Raw genomic sequence first — 23873 nt, 5'->3', positions numbered from 1 at the left:
AATACAAAAGGTGACTAACGAATTAGCAGCCAATCAAAGCGCAGCTCACCACCCACCGGTGACCCCGCCCCCAGTGATGTCACAGTGCAGCAGCAGTATATTAATAATTGTCACTATGGTGCATAAATCAGTGGTGAGATCAGATGTGTGCGGCAGGATGGTACCTTTCTCTTTATTAATCCTGGAAAAAATAATGGGAATCGCTGCAAAGAGAAGAGATCGCTTAGTGCCAAATGGTAGGAATTCAATCCCAGGGATCACAGCGAGGACTTAGGTGGCTGCTGGGTGATAGAGCCACAGCTGATCCCTTATGTCACAACTAATCTAAACTACTCATTATGTAATGCACCAGTAATGCCCTAATATACAAGGAATCTGTTACCAGGTAATTGCGGTGTCTCATCACATACTTCTGTATACACGGAGCTCCCCCTAGTGGTGGCTGCAGACAGAATGTTATCATGTATCTCTGTAAACTGGGAGCTCCCCCTAGTGGTGGCTGCAGACAGAATGTTATCATGTATCTCTGTAAACTGGGAGCTCCCCCTAGTGGTGGCTGCAGACAGAATGTTATCATGTATCTCTGTATACTGGGAGCTCCCCCTAGTGGTGGCTGCAGACAGGATCATATCATGTATCTCTGTAGACAGGGAGCTCCCCTTAGTGGTGGCTGCAGACAGGATCATATCACGTTTCTCTGTAGACAGGGAGCTCGCCCTAGTGGTGACTGCAGACAGATCTTATCATGTATCTCTGTAGACAGGGAGCTCCCCCTAGTGGTGGCTGCAGACAGGATCATATCACGTATTTCTGTAGACAGGGAGCTCCCCCTAGTGGTGGCTGCAGACAGGATCTTATCATGTATCTCTGTATACAGGGAGCTCCCCCTAGTGGTGGCTACAGACAGGATCTTATCGTGTATCTCTGTATACAGGGAGCTCCCCCTAGTGGTGGCTGCAGACAGGATCTTATCATGTATCTCTGTATACAGGAAGCTCCCCCTAGTGGTGGCTGCAGACAGAATCTTATCATGTATCTCTGTATACAGGGAGCTCCCCCTAGTGGTGGCTGCAGACAGGATCTTATCATGTATCTCTGTATACAGGGAGCTCCCCCTAGTGGTGGCTGCAGACAGGATCTTATCATGTATCTCTGTATACAGGGAGATTAAGAGCGCTATATAAAAATCTCAGCTCTGAGTCCTATAATGATGTATTACTGCTATAACGCTGTACTTAAATTTAGATGTAAATACAACAGTATGTTAATAGATGACGCAGAAGAAAAATATTCCTTTAAACATTAAACACCATTTTTCTCAGGCTCCTGAACAACAAGTTTGACCAACAAAGTCATTGATCTGACTGTGCACTAGATCCATGCTCGTGATCATCCAGGGGCAGAAATATCAAGAGAATTGACAAAAATATTTTAATATAGAAAAGGGTCTGGTACATGTTGTATTACTGGAGAAGACACAATACTGGAAGAGCGAGAAGTGACCCCTCCGAGTGTCCGCTCTGTGGGGCAGGGGCTCCGTGTGCCGGGCGTTCTCCCTCTTCCCGGTCACATCTATACTAGATGTGTATGATAATAATGTCTATTATCTCCAGCTCTGTACAGCGACCAAAATCTGAGGAGCAGAATATTCACTTGTCCTGTGACCCACAGAGAACGGCTAAATCTTCCCACACCCGGGACACAGGGTCAGAATCCGCAGCCAACACAAAACTATCAGTCCTATGTAAGAATCAGTGAGGAGATGGACAAATAGATAATAGATAAGATCGAGGATAGAGAATAGATGCGGCACTCACCCGCTGCTTCTCCTCCGCCTTGGTCGTCTGCTTACAGTCGGGGTGCCAGACCGTGGAGCCTGTGGAAGGAGCAGAGGACATGGAGCTGGGCGTGTGGTTGGCGGTTACACATTAGCACATTTGCTTTTCTGCCATTTTTCGGTTCTGGCCCCTTCTGACTGACGCTGCAGCTCTCACAGCACAGCGCCCCCTCTGGTGATCCTAGTAGTAAACGATCAGGGATTTCCTATTAATGCAGCTTTCCAGGACTCCAGAGCAGGTTCTGCGCCAGTCACAAGGGGCTCAGGGTCCCCCGGACATTGAAACCCCCCCACAGCTGGAAAAATGATGAATCCGGCAGAGATCAGAGAGCTGAAATGTTTTCACTTGACCAATGAATCGGGATCATACTGGGACCTGAAGAGTTAAGTTATCAGCATCTCCGTCTGATATTAATTATAGACACCAACAAGTAATGGCTGCAAATATGATAATGAAAACCTGATACTACGTGACATCCACGAGACGGTCAGACACCGCGAATTACGCCAGAACGCCACGATAAGTGTACAAACACAACTAGTAACTCATCACAACACTACAGGGCTGGGAAAGAAAAGCGGACGAGGCCTAACATGTACCTTACACCAGGGGTGGGCAGCCGAGGGGCCGCATGAGAGAACGTGACACGAACCAAGAGGCTGAAAGTAATTCCACCCAATATTAATATTGATATTAGAATTATATTATTGATAATTATATTAATATTAATTGCATCACTTAATATTGAACAGAATTAAGTATGCTGACACCCCTAGATATCGTTTGAACCCGAATACAGCCCCTTCTGTATATCATATCAGCCCCCCAAAAGCCCCTTATATGCGGCATGAGCCCCCACACAGCCTCCCTATATACTGGTGCAGTCACTGTGTACATACATTACATTACTGATCCTGAGTTACCTCCTGTATTATACCCCAGAGCTGCACTCACTATTCTGCTGGTACAGTCACTGTGTACATACATTACATTACTGATCCTGAGTTACAGCCTGTATTATACTCCAGAGCTGCACTCACTATTCTGCTGGTGGAGTCACTGTGTACATACATTACATTACTGATCCCGAGTTACATCCTGTATTATACCCCAGAGCTGCACTCACTATTCTACTGGTACATTACTGATCCAGAGTTACCTCCTGTATTATACTCCAGAGCTGCACTCACTATTCTGCTGGTGCAGTCACTGTGTACATACATTACATTACTGATCCTGAGATACATCCTGTATTATACTCCAGAGCTGCACTCACTATTCTGCTGGTACAGTCACTGTGTACATACATTACTGATCCTGAGTTACATCCTGTATTATACCCCAGAGCTGCACTCACTATTCTGCTGGTGCAGTCACTGTGTACATACATTACATTACTGATCCTGAGTTACATCCTTTATTATACCCCAGAGCTGCACTCACTATTCTACTGGTACATTACTGATCCGGAGTTACCTCCTGTATTATTCTCCAGAGCTGCGCTCACTCTCCTGCTGGTGGAGTCACTGTGTACATACATTACATTACTGATCCTGAGTTACATCCTGTATTATACTCCAGAGCTGCACTCACTATTCTGCTGGTGCAGTCACTGTGTACATACATTACATTACTGATCCTGAGTTACATCCTGTATTATACTCCAGAGCTGCACTCACTATTCTGCTGGTACAGTCACTGTGTACATACATTACTGATCCTGAGTTACATCCTGTATTATACCCCAGAGCTGCACTCACTATTCTGCTGGTGCAGTCACTGTGTACATACATTACATTACTGATCCTGAGTTACATCCTGTATTATACCCCAGAGCTGCACTCACTATTCTACTGGTACATTACTGATCCGGAGTTACCTCCTGTATTATTCTCCAGAGCTGCGCTCACTCTTCTGCTGGTGGAGTCACTGTGTACATACATTACATTACTGATCCTGAGTTACATCCTGTATTATACTCCAGAGCTGCACTCACTATTCTGCTGGTGCAGTCACTGTGTACATACATTACTGATCCTGAGTTACATCCTGTATTATACTCCAGAGCTGCACTCACTATTCTGCTGGTGCAGTCACTGTGTACATACATTACATTACTGATCCTGAGTTACATCCTGTATTATACTCCAGAGCTGCACTCACTATTCTGCTGGTACAGTCACTGTGTACATACATTACTGATCCTGAGTTACATCCTGTATTATACCCCAGAGCTGCACTCACTATTCTGCTGGTGCAGTCACTGTGTACATACATTACATTACTGATCCTGAGTTACATCCTGTATTATACCCCAGAGCTGCACTCACTATTCTACTGGTACATTACTGATCCGGAGTTACCTCCTGTATTATTCTCCAGAGCTGTGCTCACTCTTCTGCTGGTGGAGTCACTGTGTACATACATTACATTACTGATCCTGAGTTACATCCTGTATTATACTCCAGAGCTGCACTCACTATTCTGCTGGTGCAGTCACTGTGTACATACATTACTGATCCTGAGTTACATCCTGTATTATACCCCAGAGCTGCACTCACTATTCTGCTGGTGCAGTCACTGGGTACATACATTACTGATCCTGAGTTACATCCTGTATTATACTCCAGAGCTGCACTCACTATTCTGCTGGTGCAGTCACTGTGTACACACATTACATTACTGATCCTGAGTTACATCCTGTATTAGGGTGTGTGCACACGCTGTGGATTCTGCTGCGGTTTACCATCTGCTCCATTGTAGAGATGATAAACCGCAGCCTAATCTGCAGATAAACCGCAGGTCTTTTGACCTGCGGATTTGGCTAAATGTGCGCGGATCAATCCACAGCAGAATCCGCAGCGTGTTCAAGTACCCTAATACTCCAGAGCTGCACTCACTATTCTACAGCTATGTGCAGACATGATGCACTGCACAGTGATAACTTGAAACATGACGAGAATTTCATGAACTGAGATGAGGAAACATTCTGGTTAAAGTTGAGGTCTTGCCCCATTTAATCTCCAGTACAATAATGAGGCAGGAGCCAATGTAAACATCTAAGTGTCAGGAGATAGAGAACAGAGACCACGGGGCTCCGGGAGAGGGGAAATCAGCACATGGGGAAGCACACTTCTTTCTCAGCAGAAAAAAAAATATTTCTTAAAAACAGATTTCTTGCACTACAAGAACAATGTAAGAAAAGGAAAAAACTCCTGTCACAATTATGGGGATCTGTAGATGACACTGTTATGGGGGATCTGTGGATGATGCACTGTTATGGGGATCTGTGGATGACGCACTGTTATGGGGATCTGTGGATGACGCACTGTTATGGGGATCTGTGGATGACGCACTGTTATGGGGGATCTGTGGATGACACACTGTTATGGGGGATCTGTGGATGACACACTGTTATGGGGGTCTGTGAATGACGCACTGTTATGGGGGATGTGTGGATGACGCACTGTTATGGGGGATCTGTGGATTACACACTGTTCTGGCGGATCTGTGGAAGACACTGTTATGGGGGATCTGTGGATGACGCACTGTTATGGGGCTCTGTGGATGACGTACCGTCATGGGGGATCTGTGAAGGATGCACTGTTCTGTGGGATCTGTAGTGACGCACTGTTATGGGGGATCTGTGGATGACACACTGTTATGGGGGATCTGTGGATGATGCACTGTTATGGGGGACCTGTGGATGATGCACTGTTATGGAGGATCTGTGGATGACACACTTATGGGAGATCTGTGGATGTAATTTTTATGGGGACTGAGGGTGATATATAAGCCAAAGTATGGCTGGCACAGCCGCCATCAGAGCATTACTGCCCTTACTGGACTATGGGGCCCGGTGAGCAGAGGGCGCCCAGAGGGGGCCCCCTCTCTTCTGCTCACTGGGCTCAAGCGGCAGGATTCTGCTAGTTCAGGTAAAATCTATATTGCCATGTGGTAAGTGCTTCCAGCAGGGCAACAGGTAACAACTGCCAGACAATCAAAGGCTGGCAGCTGAAGTCAGTGTGCAAGTCGCCAGCATATGACATCACTGCCATACGCCGGCGTTTCCACATCAGACGAATCGGGGAGAGTACGTTGCTGGACCTCAGCTAGGTAAGATTAAACTTTTTTTTTTGTTAAGCAGCACTATGGGGGCATCATAACTGTACAGCATCCCCAAGGAAGCCCACAAGAAACACGCACTGGGGCTGCTGACTGGCCCATCCAGGTGGCAAAACATAGGTAAAAAAATTTGACTAACTACTTGTTTCATCCTGACATCATGCATTGTTGAACTGGCTGGGAACTTGCCTAGGAACAATTAGGATGCCTTCTACTAAGATACACTAAACCAAATCAGTATCATCTATGGAGTGATATCATGCATTTTCTTAGGACTTAATGGAAAGCTTAAGCACTGGCACTTTACGAATAGCATTTTTCTACTATTATACACTTGTTCATGGTGTATTTCCAATGTTCACCATACGTAACCTTTTTGGGATGAGCTAGTTTTATACCACCTGAGCTTTTCTATTTTACCTTGTCTTTATATGTATGCATGTAGTTGCTTATATTCCTGTTTTGTAATGTTTTTGAATAAAGTAATGATACATTTTTAAATTCACTTTTTGACTTTGTGGTGTCGGGTGTTTTGATACAGAGCTCCTGTGTATAATGTCACTGGTGATCACGGTATTACCTGTACACTGACACTATATACAGAGCTCCTGTGTATAATGTCACTGGTGATCATTGTATTACCTGTATACTGACACTATATACAGAGCTCCTGTGTATAATGTCACTGGTGATCACTGTATTACCTGTACACTGACACTATAGACAGAGCTCGTGTATAATGTCACCAGTGATCACTGTATTACCTGTATACTGACACTATATACAGAGCTCCTGTGTATGTCACTGGTGATCACTGTATTACCTGTACACTGACACTATATAAAGAGGTCATGTGTATAATGTCACTGGTGATCTCTGTATTACCTGTACACTATCCACTATATACAGAGCTCCTGTGAATAATGTCACTGGTGATCCCTGTATTACCTGTACACTGACACTATATACAGAGCTCGTGTATAATGTCACTGGTGATCCCTGTATTACCTGTAGACTGACACTATATACAGAGCTCCTGTGTTTACTGTCACTGGTGATCACTGTATTACCTGTACACTGACACTATAGACAGAGCTCCTGTGTATAATGTCACCAGTGATCACTGTATTACCTGTATACTGACACTATATACAGAGCTCCTGTGTATAATGTCGCTGGTGATCACTGTATTACCTGTATACTGACACTATATACAGAGCTCCTGTGTATAATGTCACTGGTGATCACTGTATTACCTGTACACTGACACTATATACAGAGCTCCGGTGTATAATGTCACCAGTCATCACTGTATTACCTGTATACTGACACTATATACAGAGCTCCTGTGTATAATGTCACTGGTGATCACTGTATTACCTGTACACTGACACTATAGACAGAGCTCCTGTGTATAATGTCACCAGTGATCACTGTATTACCTGTATACTGACACTATATACAGAGCTCCTGTGTATAATGTCACTGGTGATCACTGTATTACCTGTATACTGACACTATATACAGAGCTCCTGTGTATAATGTCACTGGTGATCACTGTATTACCTGTACACTGACACTATATACAGAGCTCCGGTGTATAATGTCACTGGTGATCCCTGTATTACCTGTATACTGACACTATATACAGAGCTCCTGTGTTTAATGTCACTGGTGATCACTGTATTACCTGTACACTGACACTATAGACAGAGCTCCTGTGTATAATGTCACCAGTGATCACTGTATTACCTGTATACTGACACTATATACAGAGCTCCTGTGTATAATGTCACTGGTGATCACGGTATTACCTGTACACTGACACTATATAAAGAGGTCATGTGTATAATGTCACTGGTGATCTCTGTATTACCTGTACACTATCCACTATATACAGAGCTCCTGTGAATAATGTCACTGGTGATCCCTGTATTACCTGTACACTGACACTATATACAGAGCTCCTTTGTATAATGTCACTGGTGATCCCTGTATTACCTGTACACTGACACTATATACAGAGCTCCTGTGTATAATGTCACTGGTGATCTCTGTACTACCTGTAAACTATCCACTATATACAGAGCTCCTGTGTACATCACTGGTGATCACTGTATTACCTGTACACTGACACTATATACAGAGCTCCTGTATATAATGTCATTGGTGATCACTGTATTACTTGTACACTATATACAGAGCTCCTTTGTATAATGTCACTGGTGATCCCTGTATTACCTGTACACTGACACTATATACAGAGCTCCAGTATATAATATCACGGGTGATCTCTGTACTGCCTGTACACTGACACTATATACAGAGCTCCTGTGTATAATATCACTGGTGATCTCTGTATTACCTGTACACTGTACACTATATACAGAGCTCCTGTGTATAATGCCACTGGTGATCCCTGTATTACCTGTACACGGACACTATATACAGAGTTCCTGTGTATAATAGTGATATTATGGTCATCTCTGTATTACCTGTACACTATATACAGAGCTCCTGTGTATAATATCACTGGTCATCTCTGTATTACCTGTACACTATATACAGAGCTCCTGTGTATAGTCACCTGTGATCACTGCATTACCTGTACACTGACGCTATATAAAGAGCGCCAGTGTATAATGTCACTGGTGATCCCTGTATTACCTGTATACTGACACTATATATAGAGCTCCTGTGTTTAATGTCACTGGTGATCACTGTATTACCGGTACACTGACACTATATACAGAGCTCCTGTGTATGTCACTGGTGATCCCTGTATTACCTGTATACTGACACTATATACAGAGCTCCTGTGTTTAATGTCACTGGTGATCACTGTATTACCTGTACACTGACACTATAGACAGAGCTCCTGTGTATAATGTCACCAGTGATCACTGTATTACCTGTACACTATCCACTATATACAGATCTCCTGTGAATAATGTCACTGGTGATCCCTGTATTACCTGTACACTGACACTATATACAGAGCTCCTTTGTATAATGTCACTGGTGATCCCTGTATTACCTGTACACTGACACTATATACAGAGGTCGTGTATAATGTCACTGGTGATCCATGTATTACCTGTAGACTGACACTATATACAGAGCTCCTGTGTTTACTGTCACTGGTGATCACTGTATTACCTGTACACTGACACTATATACAGAGCTCCTGTGAATAATGTCACTGGTGATCCCTGTATTACCTGTACACTGACACTATATAAAGAGCTCCTTTGTATAATGTCACTGGTGATCCCTGTATTACTTGTACACTGACACTATATACAGAGCTCCTGTGTATAATGTCACTGGTGACCCCTGTATTACCTGTATACTACATACAGAGCTCCTGTGTATAAAGTCACTGGTGATCCCTGTATTACCTGTATACTGACACTATATACAGAGCTCCTGTGTATAATGTCACTGGTGATCACTGTATTACCTGTATACTACAGAGTTCCTGTGTATAAAGTCACTGGTGATCACTGTATTACCTGTACATTGACTCTATATACAGAGCTCCTGTGTATAATGTTGCTGGTGATCCCTGTATTACCTGTACACTGACACTACATACAGAGCTCCTGTGTATAATGTCACTGGTGATCACTGTATTACCTGTATACTATATACAGAGCTCCTGTGTATAATGTCACTGGTGATCCCCGTATTACCTGTACACTGACACTATATACAGAGCTCCTGTGTATAATATCACCGGTGATCCCTGTAATACCTGTACACTGACACTATATACAGAGCTCCTGTGTATAATATCCCTTGTGATCACTGTATTAGGCTAGTTTCACATTTGCGGAGCCGCGTGTGTACGGAGCGGAGCCGCCTGTGTACGAGGTGAGCAGAGACGTGTGTGTACAAGGTGTACGGAGCAGAGACGCGTGTGTTGTACGAGGTGTACGGAGCAAAGCCGCGTGTGTGCGAGGTGAGCTGTGTGTGTGTGTGTATAAGGTGTACGGAGCAGAGACGCGTGTGTACGAGGTGAGCGGAGCCGGGTGTGTACGAGGTGTACGGAGCGGAGCCGCGTGTGTTGAACGAGGTGTGTGGATCGAAGCCGCGTGTGTACGAGCTGAGCGGAGCCGTATGTGTACAAGGTGTACAGAGTGGAGCCACGTGTGTACGAGGTGTACGGAGCAGAGATGCGTGTGTACGAGGTGAGCGGAGCCGGGTGTGTAAGAGGTGTACGGAGCAGAGCCGCATGTGTTATGAATGAGTCACCGAGAAGGAAAAAACAAAAAGCAAGCTAAGCCCAGAAAACCGGAGAGGTTGGTAACTAGCGGATTGCAGACCCCTGATCCTATCCACAACAACTAGCAGTAGCCGTGGAGCGTGCCTACGGTGGTCCTAGACGCCTCGTCACGGCCGGAGAACTAAATAAGCCTAAAGAAAGAAAGGGAAAATCTAAACTGCCCCAGAGCAGACCCCAAAGCAATAGACAACCCCCAACATGTATTGTCGGTGAAACAAGATGAAAACACAGACACAGATAGAAAGAGAGGCTGAGCAAACGATGGGGCCCTCGCTAACTAGAAAGGACAGGAAAGAAAAGCTGCTGTCTGCAATCACGCAAAAAACCCTGCCAAAAAAAATATCCAACACGTCTGATAGAAAAAGGCCCTGAAGTCACTAGACTTCAAAATCACTATATCAGCACTCAGGTATATTCTGAAGACAGAGCAAAAGAGACCAACTGATCAGAGACAAAATGGGGATTCAGCCCAGTCCCAGCCAGGGCTGGCTGAACACAAAAACTAAGTAAACCAGACAAAAACTCATATGAACAATAGCAGAGAAAACTTAGCATTAGGAAGGCAGGAACCAAACTGGAAACCAGGAGCCACAGTCAGGAAAAATCACCAGCAAGAGACTAGGGAGTCGGCTGCTTTAAATCCAATCAGAAACTCCTGATGTCCAATCGCAGTCCTCTTCCTCAGGTGGCCGGTCTCTGCCATTTAGATCAGCTTCATTACCTCCGTTCACCAACAGAGGGAGTCCAGATAGAGAACTCACTACTCCTCTGTCAGCACAGCCAGCTCCATAACCCTCACCAGAAGCCAGAGGCAAATCCGAAAATGAGCTCACAACACGCATGTTTTGTACGAGGTGTACGGACCAGAGCCGCGTGTGTTGTACGAGGTGTACAGAGCGGAGCCGTGTGTGTTTTACAAGGTGTACGGACCGGAGCCGCGTGTGTTTTACGAGGTGTGCGGAGCGGAGCCGCGTTTGTTTTACGAGGTGTGCGGAGCGGAGCCGCGTGTGTTTTACGAGGTGTACGGAGCGGAGCCGTGTGTGTTGTGCGAGGTGTGCGGAGCGGCATGTGTTGTACGAGGTGTACGGACCGGAGCCGCGTGTTTTACGAGGTGTACAGAGCGGAGCCACGTGTGTTTTACAAGGTGTACGGAGCGGAGCCATGTGTGTTGTACGAGGTGTGCGGAGCGGAGCCGCATGTTTTGTACGAGGTGTATGGACCGGAGCCGCGTGTTTTGTATGAGGTGTACGGACCGGAGCTGCGTGTTTTACAAGGTGTACGGAGCGGAGCCGCGTGTGTTGTATGAGATGTACGGAGCGGAGCCGCGTGTGTTGCATGAGATGTACGGAGCGGAGCCGCGTGTGTTGTACAGAGTGGAGCCGCGTGTTGTACGAGGTGTGCAAAGTGGAGCCGCATGTGTTGTACGACATGTGCGGAGCGGATCCGCGTGTGTTGTACGATGTGTGAGGAGCCGCGTGTGTTGTACGAGGTGAGTGGAGCGGTGCCACGTGTGTTGTACGAGATGTGCAGAGCGGAGCTGCGTGTGTTGAACGAGGTGTGCGGAGCGGAGCCACGTTTGTTGTACGAGGTGTGCGGAGCTGCGTGTTGTACGAGGTGAGCGGAGTGGAGCCACGTGTGTTGTACGAGATGTGCAGAGCGGAGCTGCGTTTGTTGTACGAGGTGTGCGGAGCGGAGCCACGTGTCTTGTACGAGGTGTGCGGAGCGGAGCCGCGTGTGTGGAGTCATGCGTGTACAAGGTGTATGGTGTGGAGCATTCATACCTCCCAACCGTCCTGGTTCCAGCAGGACAGTCCCGATTTTGAGTCTGCCCCGGCCGGGAGGTTACTTTTCCCGTGGACACAGAAGTGCAAGGCGGAGACCCGAGGAGCACTTCCACCCGAAGTGACGTGCTGGAAGCTGACCGGAAATTAGGTAATTTCGGGAGGAGATTGTGACGGAACAATGGAGGCACATCACAGTGTCCTCCTCTGACAGCGGATTGCCTTGGACTCAGGGATGTTGGCCATGTGAGCGGATCATGATAGGTCCTGCATCGGGAGGCTCAGGTGGGCACTACAATGGGAGCCGGGCTGCTATAGTATATTTATAGAATCTTTATTTCTTTCTCTCTCTGTTTCTTTCTCGCTCTCTTATTTCTGTCTTTCCCTTCTTTCTTTCTCTCTCTATGTTCTTTCTTTCCCCTTTCTTTCTGTCTCTAATTGTTCTTCCTTTCTCTCTCTGTTCTTTCTTGCTCTGTTCTTTCTTTCCCCTCTTTCTTTCTTTCTCTATCCATTCTTTCTTTCCTCTTTTTCTCTCTGTTCTTTCTTTGTTCTATTTCTCTCTGTTCTTTCTTTCCCCTCTTTCTTTCTCTGTTTTTTTTCCTTTCTCCTCTGTTCTCTCTCTCCCTCTCTGTTCTTCCTTTCCCCTCTTTCTTTTTTCCTGTCCCCTTTCTATCTTTCTTTCTCTGTTTATTTCTTCCCCCTCTTTCTCTTTGTCTCCCTGTTCTTTCCCCTCTTTCTTGCTCTCTGTTCTTTCTTTCTCCTTTCTTTCTCTCTTTAGTGTCTTTCTCTGTTCTTTCTTTCCCCTCTTTCTCTCTCCCTCTCTGTTCTTCCTTTCCCCTCTTTCTTTTTTAATTTCCCCTCTTTCTTTCTTTTTCTCTTTGTTCTTTCGCTGTTTTTTCCCTCTTTCTTTCTCTCTCTGTTCTCTCTCTGTTATTTCTTCCCTTTCTCTCTGTTCTCTTTCTTCCCCTCTTTTTCTTTCTTTCTACTTCGTTCTCTCTCTGTTCTTTTTTCTGTCCCATGTTTCTTTCTCTGTTCTTTCTCTCTATGTTCTTTCTTTCCCCTCTTTCTTCTCTTTTCTTTTTCTGTCCTCTTTCTCTCTCTGCTCTCTCTTTTTTCTCTCTGTTCTTTCTTTCCCCTCTTTCTTTCTCTCTGTTCTCTCTTTCTCCTCTTTTTTTCCCTCTGTTCTTTCTCCTTTTTTTCATTCTGTTCTTTCTTTTCCTCAGTACCAGCCACTGTGCCCATAATGCCAGCCACTGAGCTCTCAGTACCAGTCAGTGTGATCAGCAGTGCTAAATGGGTGCGGTTGGGGCGTGGACATGGGTGTGACTTTGTAAAATGGGTGTGATCTGGGGTGTGGTCTAAAAAGCCTTTATTCCTCTTTCCCTTCTTCAAAAGTTGGGAGGTATGGGGCTCATCAGCTGTCTGGGTGACTGACGACCTCCACTTATTTTCTGCCCTCTAGATTTATCCTGAAACAGATTTATTAACTGCAAGCAGGAACCAAACCGACAAACCGTGCACCCTACAGCAAAGCGTCAGTCTGCAGCAGGAAAGGCAGTGATATAACAGTCACTTGGACCCAAGAAGGGAAACCTCCCCCAATGACTCTCACAGGGAGGGCGGGGGGAACTGACAGAGTGTGTGTGTGTGTATATATATATATATATATATATATATATATATATATATTTTCTGTAAATAAATTACTACTGATTGAAGACCCCCCAACTGAATGAATGTAAGAAAGGAATGGAGGCTTTTCTTGTGAGTAACAGTATAGAAGGTTACGAATAACAGAATATTATAGGTAGATGGCTGACCCAGCTTAGGGGAAGAAATTTTTTTCCCTATGGAGAAAATTGTCTTCTACTCTGTGGGTTTTTTGCCTTCCCCAGGATCAACAATGCAGAACAACTGCACTAAAAATAGGCTGAACTAGATGGACATAAGGTCTTCCTTCAGCCTCCAAAACTATGTTATGTTACAATACTGATGATGGAATATTAATATATTAATACAGGCTTGCGCCCCCAGCGACTCCGTGTTCTCGCACCTTATATCAGTCTCTGCCATTATAACTTATGGATGAGAAGTGACAGAGCGGAGCCACAATGAGGCTCCTCAGCGCCTCGCGCCTCCGTCTTACCTTGCAGGTACATTTCCTCTCCTTCGGTGAACATTTTGTGGCATCTGCTACATCGTGCACAGCTCGGGTGATAGTGCTTGTCCCCCGCCTGCGGAGCAAACAGACACAAAGCTCAGCAACCGGCACCTGCGGCCCCGGAAATCTCCCCCGTACCCCGAGAGCGCAGCGAGTGACAAGTGCACCGTCCAAGATTGTGCACAGGGGCAACGGGTATCATTCACCAGGATTAGATACAGAAGCTCCTCAGAATGTATCACACAGGATAGGATGAGATACACGACTCAGCAGTCAGTATCACACAGGATAGGATTAGATACACGGCTCAGCAGTCAGTATCACACAGGATAGGATTAGATACACGGCTCAGCAGTCAGTATCACACAGGATAGGATTAGATACACGGCTCAGCAGACAGTATCACACAGGAGAGGATTAGATACACGGCTCAGCAGTCAGTATCACACAGGAGAGGATTAGATACATGGCTCAGCAGTCAGTATCACACAGGATAGGATTAGATACACGGCTCAGCAGTCAGTATCACACAGGAGAGGATTAGATACACGGCTCAGCAGTCAGTATCACACAGGAGAGGATTAGATACACGGCTCAGCAGTCAGTATCACACAGGATAGGATTAGATACACAGCTCAGCAGTCAGTATCACACAGGAGAGGATTAGATACACGGCTCAGCAGTCAGTATCACACAGGAGAGGATTAGATACACGGCTCAGCAGTCAGTATCACACAGGATAGGATTAGATACACGGCTCAGCAGTCAGTATCACACAGGAGAGGATTAGATACACGGCTGAGCAGTCAGTATCACACAGGATAGGATTAGATACACGGCTCAGCAGACAGTATCACACAGGAGAGGATTAGATACACGGCTCAGCAGACAGTATCACACAGGATAGGATTAGATGCACGGCTCAGCAGTCAGTATCACACAGTATAGGATTAGATACACGGCTCAGCAGTCAGTATCACACAGGAGAGAATTAGCTACACGGCTGAGCAGTCAGTATCACACAGGATAGGATTAGATACACGGCTCAGCAGTCAGTATCACACAGGATAGGATTAGATACATGGCTCAGCAGACAGTATCACAGGAGAAGATTAGATACACGGCTCAGCAGAGAGTATCACACAGGAGAGGATTAGATGCACGGCTCACCAGAGTGTATCACACAGGAGAGGATTAGATACACGGCTCAGCAGACAGTATCACACAGGAGAGGATTAGATACACGGCTCAGCAGACAGTATCACACAGGATAGGATTAGATACAGGCTCAGCAGTCAGTATCACAGGAGAGGATTAGATACACGGCTCAGCAGACCGTATCACACAGGATAGGATTAGATACACGGCTCAGCAGTCAGTATCACACAGGATAGGATTAGATACACGGCTCAGGAGTCAGTATCACACAGGAGAGGATTAGATACACGGCTCAGCAGACAGTATCACACAGGAGAGGATTAGATACACGGCTCAGCAGACAGTATCACACAGGATAGGATTAGATACAGGCTCAGCAGTTAGTATCACAGGAGAGGATTAGATACACGGCTCAGCAGACCGTATCACACAGGATAGGATTAGATACACGGCTCAGCAGTCAGTATCACACAGGATAGGATTAGATACACGGCTCAGCAGTCAGTATCACACAGGATAGGATTAGATACACGGCTCAGCAGAGAGTATCACACAGGAGAGGATTAGATACACGGCTCAGCAGTCAGTATCATGCAGGAGAGGATTAGATACACAGCTCAGCAGTCAGTATCACACAGGAGAGGATTAGATACACGGCTCAGCAGACAGTATCACACAGGATAGGATTAGATACAGGCTCAGCAGTCAGTATCACACAGGAGAGGATTAGATACACGGCTCAGCAGTCAGTATCACACAGGATAGGATTAGATACACGGCTCAGCAGTCAGTATCACACAGGAGAGGATTAGATACACGGCTCAGCAGTCAGTATCACACAGGATGGATTAGATACACGGCTCAGCAGTCAGTATCACACAGGAGAGGATTAGATACAACGCACAGCAAGCAGTATCACACAGGAGAGGATTAGATACACGGCTCAGTGGTCTGTATCACACAGGAGAGGATTAGATACACGGCTCAGCAGTCAGTATCACACAGGAGAGGATTAGATACACGGCTCAGCAGTCAGTATCACACAGGAGAGGATTAGATACACGGCTCAGCAGTCAGTATCACACAGGAGAGGATTAGATACAACGCTCAGCAAGCAGTATCACACAGGAGAGGATTAGATACACGGCTCAGTGGTCTGTATCACACAGGAGAGGATTAGATACACGGCTCAGCAGTCAGTATCACACAGGAGAGGATTAGATACAACGCTCAGCAAGCAATATCACACAGGAGAGGATTAGATACACGGCTCAGCAGTCAGTATCACACAGGAGAGGATTAGATACACGGCTCAGCAGTCAGTATCACACAGGAGAGGATTAGATACAGTGCCCTCCCACAACACTCGCTCAGTAGGTTACTAATTACCACCAGTGTAACATGTAGGTTCCCGGAGCCTCGGTCTGGGGGGTCGCGGTTCAGTCCCTGAGCTCAGTACATGGTATCACAATTGTCCGTCACAGCCAGGAGATCATGGAGACAGAGGACTCCCATCATCCACACTGTATCATCCTCTTCCCCACTCAATGTTAAGGCTTTGTCCCCCATGACGCTGATACAATCCGGATGTTTCTACATTGTAGCAGTTTGTGGCTGCTGTTCTGCTGACGGCTAGTTTGCGGTGTCAGCCATTAGTTGTCAGACTCCACCGCTTCTGACATTTCATTAACTAGAAACAGTCACATTTCTGCGATGAAGGACGGAGGCTCCTGACGACTAAGTCCCCAGGAGTCGGATGAAGATTGTCCCTACAAGACGACTGCAGACAATCCGCAGGAATTACCACCGCCCCTGGTCCTCAGGAATGTGGCGCCGTCCGGCCGTAGTGAGCACAGGATGGCGGCCACCGGGATAAACCCAGCACCACAGACAGGACACCACTAATCCGGGTTATGTCTCGAGCCTCCCCCAACAAGGACCCCAAATACCGCAACACTATCATTCAATAACTACGGAGGAAGCTCAACCAAGCGAGTCCGGCTGATAACTCCGAGCACCAGAGCACCACTACAAGAATGGCAAAGGGATTCTCCATCACGACTCTGGTCAGAGGTTCACAGGGGTCACGATCACATCCAGTAATGGACAATGCGTCCCCGGAAAAAGCTGGATGCGAAACGTGCGCTGGGTGAGGGACACTGAGATCTCGGTGTCACTGCAATCTCTACTGCACCGCAGGTCTGGTAATGGGTCATGTTTATTGTTCTATGGATTGCACAGCGATATGGCCTTTACCTAGGCAGGCAGTAAACGCATGGTGCATATAAGTTCTTAGGCTAGGTTCGCATTAGCGGTTCTGTGCGCAGCATATCATCTGCATGTGCAAACGCATGGAAACGCGTGTTTATGCAGCGTTTATCAGCATCATCTTCAGCATGACGCCAAAAAAAGCTGCATGTGCATGTGTGTATGCGTTTGCGTTGTTTGTGCGCATGCGTCTGATATTTCCAATGCTTTTCCAGTAGAGTTTCCTTGACCCCAGACACCCAATGGGCGTGTATCATGGGATATTGTATATATATATATATATATATATATATATATATATATTCATTCCAAAAAAAGGCAGCACTCCATAGTAACTTTTAAGTGGTAGGTGAGTTTTATTCAGCCTGTCACATATCAAGGCCTTAGTTACTATGGAGTGCTGCCTTTTTTTGGAATGAAAACTGAAATTGTGGCTGAAAATAGGACTTGCTGCCAGGGGCCGTGCACCGAAGCCAAGTACTGTGCCGTTTCCTTTTTTTTCTAGATAGGCACACCGCACTGATGAAGTCCTCGTCTTTTGCTGCAAGATGAATCTTGGCTGGAGAGCTTCCTTCTTAATCTTGATTTGTCATTGGCTGTTGCCTTTGCTGTGGCTTGTGAAGAAGAAAGAACAAGAGAAAGACAGAGAAGACGTCATCATCGCTATTGGGAACACCCCATCGTTGAAGTCCGAGAGAGCCGTGGAGCCCACCACTCATACACAGAACTGAGGAAAACCCGGAGAAGTTTTTGGAGTACACGAGAATGTCGGAACAGATCTTCAATGACTTGCTGCTTTGTGTCCGAGGATCCATCACCAGGGAGGACTCACAGCTCCGTTAAGCAATTCTGCTGCGGAACGTCTGTTGCTGACCCTGAGGTATGTAATTTTGACAAAGAAACACGTGTCATTAATATTATTGTTCTAAAAGCCATGTACTGATTTTTTTTCCCATTTTCTGCTTAGCAGTTTCCTGGCTACCGGAGAGACCTTATCTCTACATTTTCAATTCCGGACTGGAGTGTCCACGCTTTCTGGGATTGTTGGAGACACCCGCAGGTCTTTATGTGACGTTCTGCATGAAGAATTCCTCCCCCAACCCACAACTGAACTCTGGCTGGAAAATGCTGCAAAATTCCAGGACATTTGTAATTTTCCAAACTGTTTGGGGGCTGTGGACAGCAAACACATTCGGATTCTGAAACCTGCTGGAAGTGGATCCAAGTATTTCAATGACAAAAAACACTTTTCAATTGTTCTCATGGCGACTGCAGATGCTGTCAATTTGTCACCGTGGACGTTGGCTCATTTGGACGTGGAAATGATGGAGGTTGTGAAAGGGTGTGTTGTTCTGCACAATTACACCCTGGTGAAAGAGCGACACCACTTAGAACTTGAGGAACCTGTTACTACCACATGGTAGGATTACCAAGATCACCCTCTGAGGACAACAGTGGAAGTCGCCCAAATGAGGGATACATTTGCTGCCTACCTTGTTTCGGATATTGGACGTGTGGCATGGCAAGACGAAATGGTTTAAGCCCTTAATAAGTAAAATGTACCTGTAATCCTTAATACTACCACCTTGACTGTCACACCCGTTAATACTTCACTCAACAATACACACGTTTAAATAAAGAGATAAAGAAAACACAGGGAGACAGCTACTGTGGAAAAAAAGAATTTTTATTAACAAAAATAAAAACAATGTTTAATTTAACACTTCCTGGACCTGCTCATTCTGAAGTGCGCATGCGTACCAATGCGTTCCCATAGACAGTAATGCGTTCTTTTGACGCACTCATCCGCACGCGCATGACTGCGCATAACTGACACCTCAAAAAATGTAACATGTTGCGTTCGACGGACACCGCCAAACGACACATGCATACGCATTTGAAGTGATGCAAACGCATGTCCCTGCGTACACAATGTTAAATATATGTATATGCCGTGACGCATGCGGATCATACGCTGCGCACAGACATGCTAATGTGAAACCAGCCCTAGTGAGTCACTTGACTTTAACCCCTTCATGACCAAGCCTATTTTGACGTTAATGACCAGGCCATTTTTTGCAATTCTGACCAGTGTCCCTTATGAGGTAATAACTCTGGAACGCTTCAACGGATCCTAGCGATTCTGAGATTGTTGTTTCATGTTTTAGGTCGATAATTTTTGCATTTATTTGTGGAAAAAAAATCAGAAATTTGGCGAAAATTTTCAAATTTTGAATTTTTAAACCAGAGAGTTACTGTATGTGACACAAAATAGTTACTAAATTACATTTCCCACATGTCTACTTCACATCAGCACAATTTTGGAAACAAAATATTTTTTTGTTAGGAAGTTATAAGGGTTAAAAGTTGACCAGCGATTTCTCATTTTTACAACAAAATGAGACCTCCTCACATTTGAAGTCACTTTGAGGGGTCTATATGGCAGAAAATACCCAAAAGTGACACCATTCTAAAAACTGCACCCCTCAAGCTACTCAAAACTACAGTCTAGAAGATTATTAACCCTTCAGGTGTTTCACAGGAACTAAAGCAACGTGGAAAGAAAAAAATGGACATTTTAATTTTTCCAACAAAAATTTTCTTTTAGCATCAATTTTTTCATTTTCACATGGGCAACAGGATAAAATGGATCCTAAAATTTGTTGAGCAATTTCTCCTGAGTACACCGATACCTCATATGTGGTCATAAACCACTGTTTGGGCGCACGGCAGGGTCCGGAAGGGAAGGAGCGCCATTTGACTTTTTGAATGGAAAATTAGCTCCAATCATTAGCGGACACCATGTCGCGTTTGGAGAGCTCCTGTGTGCCTAAACATTGGAGCTCCCCCACAAGTGACCCCATTTTGGAAACTAGACCCCCGAAGGAACTTATCTAGATGTGTAGTGAGCACTTTGAACCCCCAAGTGCTTCACAAAAGTTTATAACGCAGAGCCGTGAAAATAAAAAATATTTTTTTTTCCTCAAAAAATTATTTTTTAGTGCGCAATTTTTTATTTTCACAAGGCTACCAGGATAAATTGGACCCCAAAAGTTGTTGTCCAGTTTGTCCTGAGTACGCTGGTACCCCATATGTGGGTGGGGACCACTGTTTGGGCACAATCGGGGCTCGGAAGGGAAGTAGTGACGTTTTGAAATGCTGACTTTGATGGAATGGTCTGCGGGTGTCATGTTACATTTGCAGAGACCCTGATGTACCTAAACTGTGGAACCCCCCACAAGTGACCCCATTTTGGAAACTAGACCCCCGAAGGAACTTATCAAGATGTGTGGTGAGCACCTTGAACCCCCAAGCGCTTCACAGAAGTTTATAACGCAGAGCCGTGAAAACAAAAAATATTTTTTTTTTCCCTCAAAAAAATGATTTTTAGCCAACTATTTTTTATTTTCACAAGGGTAACAGGATAAATTTGGACCCCAAAAGTTGTTGTCCAGTTTGTCCTGAGTACGCTGGTACCCCATATGTGGGGGGGAGCCATTGTTTGGGCACACGTAAGGGCTCGGAATGGAAGTAGTGACGTTTTAAAATGCAGACTTTGATGGAATAGTCTGCGGTTGTCATTACGTTTGCAGAGCCCCCTTACTAAACAATAGAAACCCCCCACAAGTGACCCCATTTTGAAAACTAGACCTTCCAAGGAACTTATCTAGATGCCTGATGAGCACTTTGAACCCCCAAGTGCTTCATAGATGTTTATAACGCAGAGACGTGAAAATAAAAAAAAAAAAAATTTCCACAAAAATAATTTTTTAGCCCCCAATTTTTTATTTTCCCAAGGGTAACAGGAGAAATTAGACCCCAAAAGTTGGTGTGCAATTTTTCCTGAGTACGCTGATACCCCATATTTTGGGGTAAACCACTGTTTGGGCACACGTCGGGGCTTGGAAGGGAGGGAGCACCATTTGACTTTTTGAACACAAAATTGGCTGGAATCAATGGTTGCACCATGTCGCGTTTGGAGACCCCCTGATTTACCTAACCGGTGGAAACCCCTCAATTCTAACTCCAACCCTAACCCCAACACACCCCTAACCCCAACACATCCCTAACCCTAATCCCAACCCTACCTATAACCCTAACCCCAACACATCCCTAACCCTAATTCCAACCCTAACCATAACCCTAACCACAAGCCTAACCCTAATTCCAACCCTAATTCTAACCCTAACCCCAATTCTAATCCTAACCCTAATTCCACCCTAACCCTAATTCCAACCCTAACCCTCTTTCCAACCCTAACATTCTTTCCAACCCTAACCCTAATGGAAAAAATAAAATAAAAATAATTTCTTTATTTTATTGTTTGTTCCTGCCTATGGGGGTGATAAAGGGGGGGGTTTATTTACTTTTCATTCTATTTTGATCACTTTGAGAGTTTATCACAGTGATCAAAACGAATGAATGGAAATTGCAGCCGGCGGGCGCACTGCGCATGAGCCTGCCATTTTCCAATACGGCGGCGCCCATGGTCCGTAGTGAGCCCCATCTAGTGGTGGCTGTATAAATCTGTATGTAGTGAGCTCCCTCTAGTGGTGGCTGTATAAATCTGTATGTAGTGAGCTCCCTCTAGTGGTGGCTGTATAAATCTGTATGTAGTGAGCTCCCTCTAGTGGTGGCTGCATAAATATGTATGTAATGAGCTCCCACTAGTGGTGACTGTATAAATCTATAAGTAGTGAGCTCCCTCTAGTGGTGGCTGTATAAATCTGAATGAAGTGAGCTCCCTCTAGTGGTGACTGTATAAATCTATAAGTAGTGAGCTCCCTCTAGTGGTGGCTGTATAAATCTGTATGTAGTGAGCTCCCTCTAGTGGTGACTGTATAAATCTATAAGTAGTGAGCTCCCTCTAGTGGTGGCTGTATAAATCTATAAGTAGTGAGCTCCCTCTAGTGGTGACTGTATAAATCTGTATGTAGTGAGCTCCCTCTAGTGGTGACTGTATAAATCTGTATGTAGTGAGCTCCCTCTAGTTTTGGCTGTAGGTAGTGGTATTTAATTATGTAATTATAATTGAATGCAGGAAATATTTAACTCAGGTTCTGACTGCTGAAATGGTGGATTGAGAAAAAGAAAAATCAGTTTTGGCCACTGCCAGGGAACCTTTCAGCTCACTGTGGGGGTGCCAGCGGACAGAACTCCACAGATCTCATTTCAATATAGATCTTAACCTCTTCAAATTTTAAGACCAGGTTTTGGGGGTGATATGTCCCAAACCACTAGGGTCCAATCTTCTACCCATCCAATATCGCCCCAGTGTGGAGAGGATCAGCTGTAAGGAGATGGCAGTCAGTAATGTAATGGGCTCTTGTCAGCAGCACGGACTTGTCTACTAGTTCTCATATGTTGGGAGTTGGTTTCGGGTGAATACTAAGTTGAGGCCACATTTGCAGGAGGCCTCTATGATCCGGAATATCAGCGGTGTGGGCACAGCTCACCTACGCTGCGTTCTACATTAGCCGCACAGTGGGTGGATTTCTATCCCGTGCCCGCTGTGCTCCTGACGCTGCGTATACTCCCCCGCGGTGTACGAGCCGCAGCATGTCCTTTATCTGCAGTGGAGTCGCTGGTCTCACCCACAGCCAGTAATTAGACGCGGTGAATCCGCACGGTTCACTGTACACGTCCGGATTCACGTCCGTACCGAGAACGTGCTGCATCCACACGCTGCTGCGGATGATCGTGGGGACGTAGCCTAAAGGGCAGAAACACTGGTTGTGAATGGCGGAACAATTCTCGGACAGTCTGCAGTCATCATAAGGATGAGGGACAAACTATCTGGGAGACTTCCCCGGGTCAGAGGGACCGCGCTTTATTCCCTGCACTCCATCTCTGTGCAGCCACTCATCACAGGAGCAGCAATCGCTCCCATTATTCTTATCTGAGAAAACAAACAAAAAGCACACGGTGGCAGCCGAGGAATGACAGAACCCCCAAGACCCCGCAGATGTCACCAAAGAAGTAGAAGAAAGAAAAAAGTGTTCGGCTCACCCTTCATACTTCCATGTTGCTTTCAAGCCACAGCTCTGTCCGGCAGTAGACAACATATGGAAAAGATGGTCCAGCTCAAAAGGGTTAAATCCAAAACATTTTATTTAGATATCCATAAAATAGGTATACAAAATACAATCAATGCATGAACCGACCGGAAACCCGGAGGGAAGGCTGAGGAGACACTGTGCGCGCTTCGAACGAAAAGTTCTTAAACTCAGTATAGCTCCAAGGGAAGGGGTGTG

General features: G+C 45.5%; 1 protein-coding gene across 19 annotated transcripts in view; it reads right to left on the bottom strand.

Moving 5' to 3' along the window:
• ABLIM1 (actin binding LIM protein 1) overlaps nt 1-23873 on the bottom strand; it is a 320476-nt gene that overhangs the window by 73459 nt on the left and 223144 nt on the right. For 10 of the 19 annotated variants that reach the window (XM_073556604.1, XM_073556597.1, XM_073556596.1 and 7 more), the window contains exons 7-9: nt 14179-14266; nt 1818-1876; nt 165-203 (exon numbers count right to left, since the gene is read on the bottom strand). In XM_073556604.1, coding sequence (XP_073412705.1) covers nt 165-203; nt 1818-1876; nt 14179-14266 — 186 coding nt within the window. The remainder of the gene's footprint in view (nt 1-164; nt 204-1817; nt 1877-14178; nt 14267-23873) is intronic. The other 9 variants (XM_073556595.1, XM_073556600.1, XM_073556594.1 and 6 more) reach the window with 1 other exon arrangement.

This window comes from Dendrobates tinctorius, unplaced genomic scaffold, assembly GCF_039654945.1.
Source record: "Dendrobates tinctorius isolate UK_male_01 unplaced genomic scaffold, ASM3965494v1 ptg000236l, whole genome shotgun sequence".
In the NCBI taxonomy this organism is placed as follows: Eukaryota; Metazoa; Chordata; class Amphibia; order Anura; family Dendrobatidae; genus Dendrobates; species Dendrobates tinctorius.
This window is presented reverse-complemented; position numbering and strand designations above follow the sequence as displayed.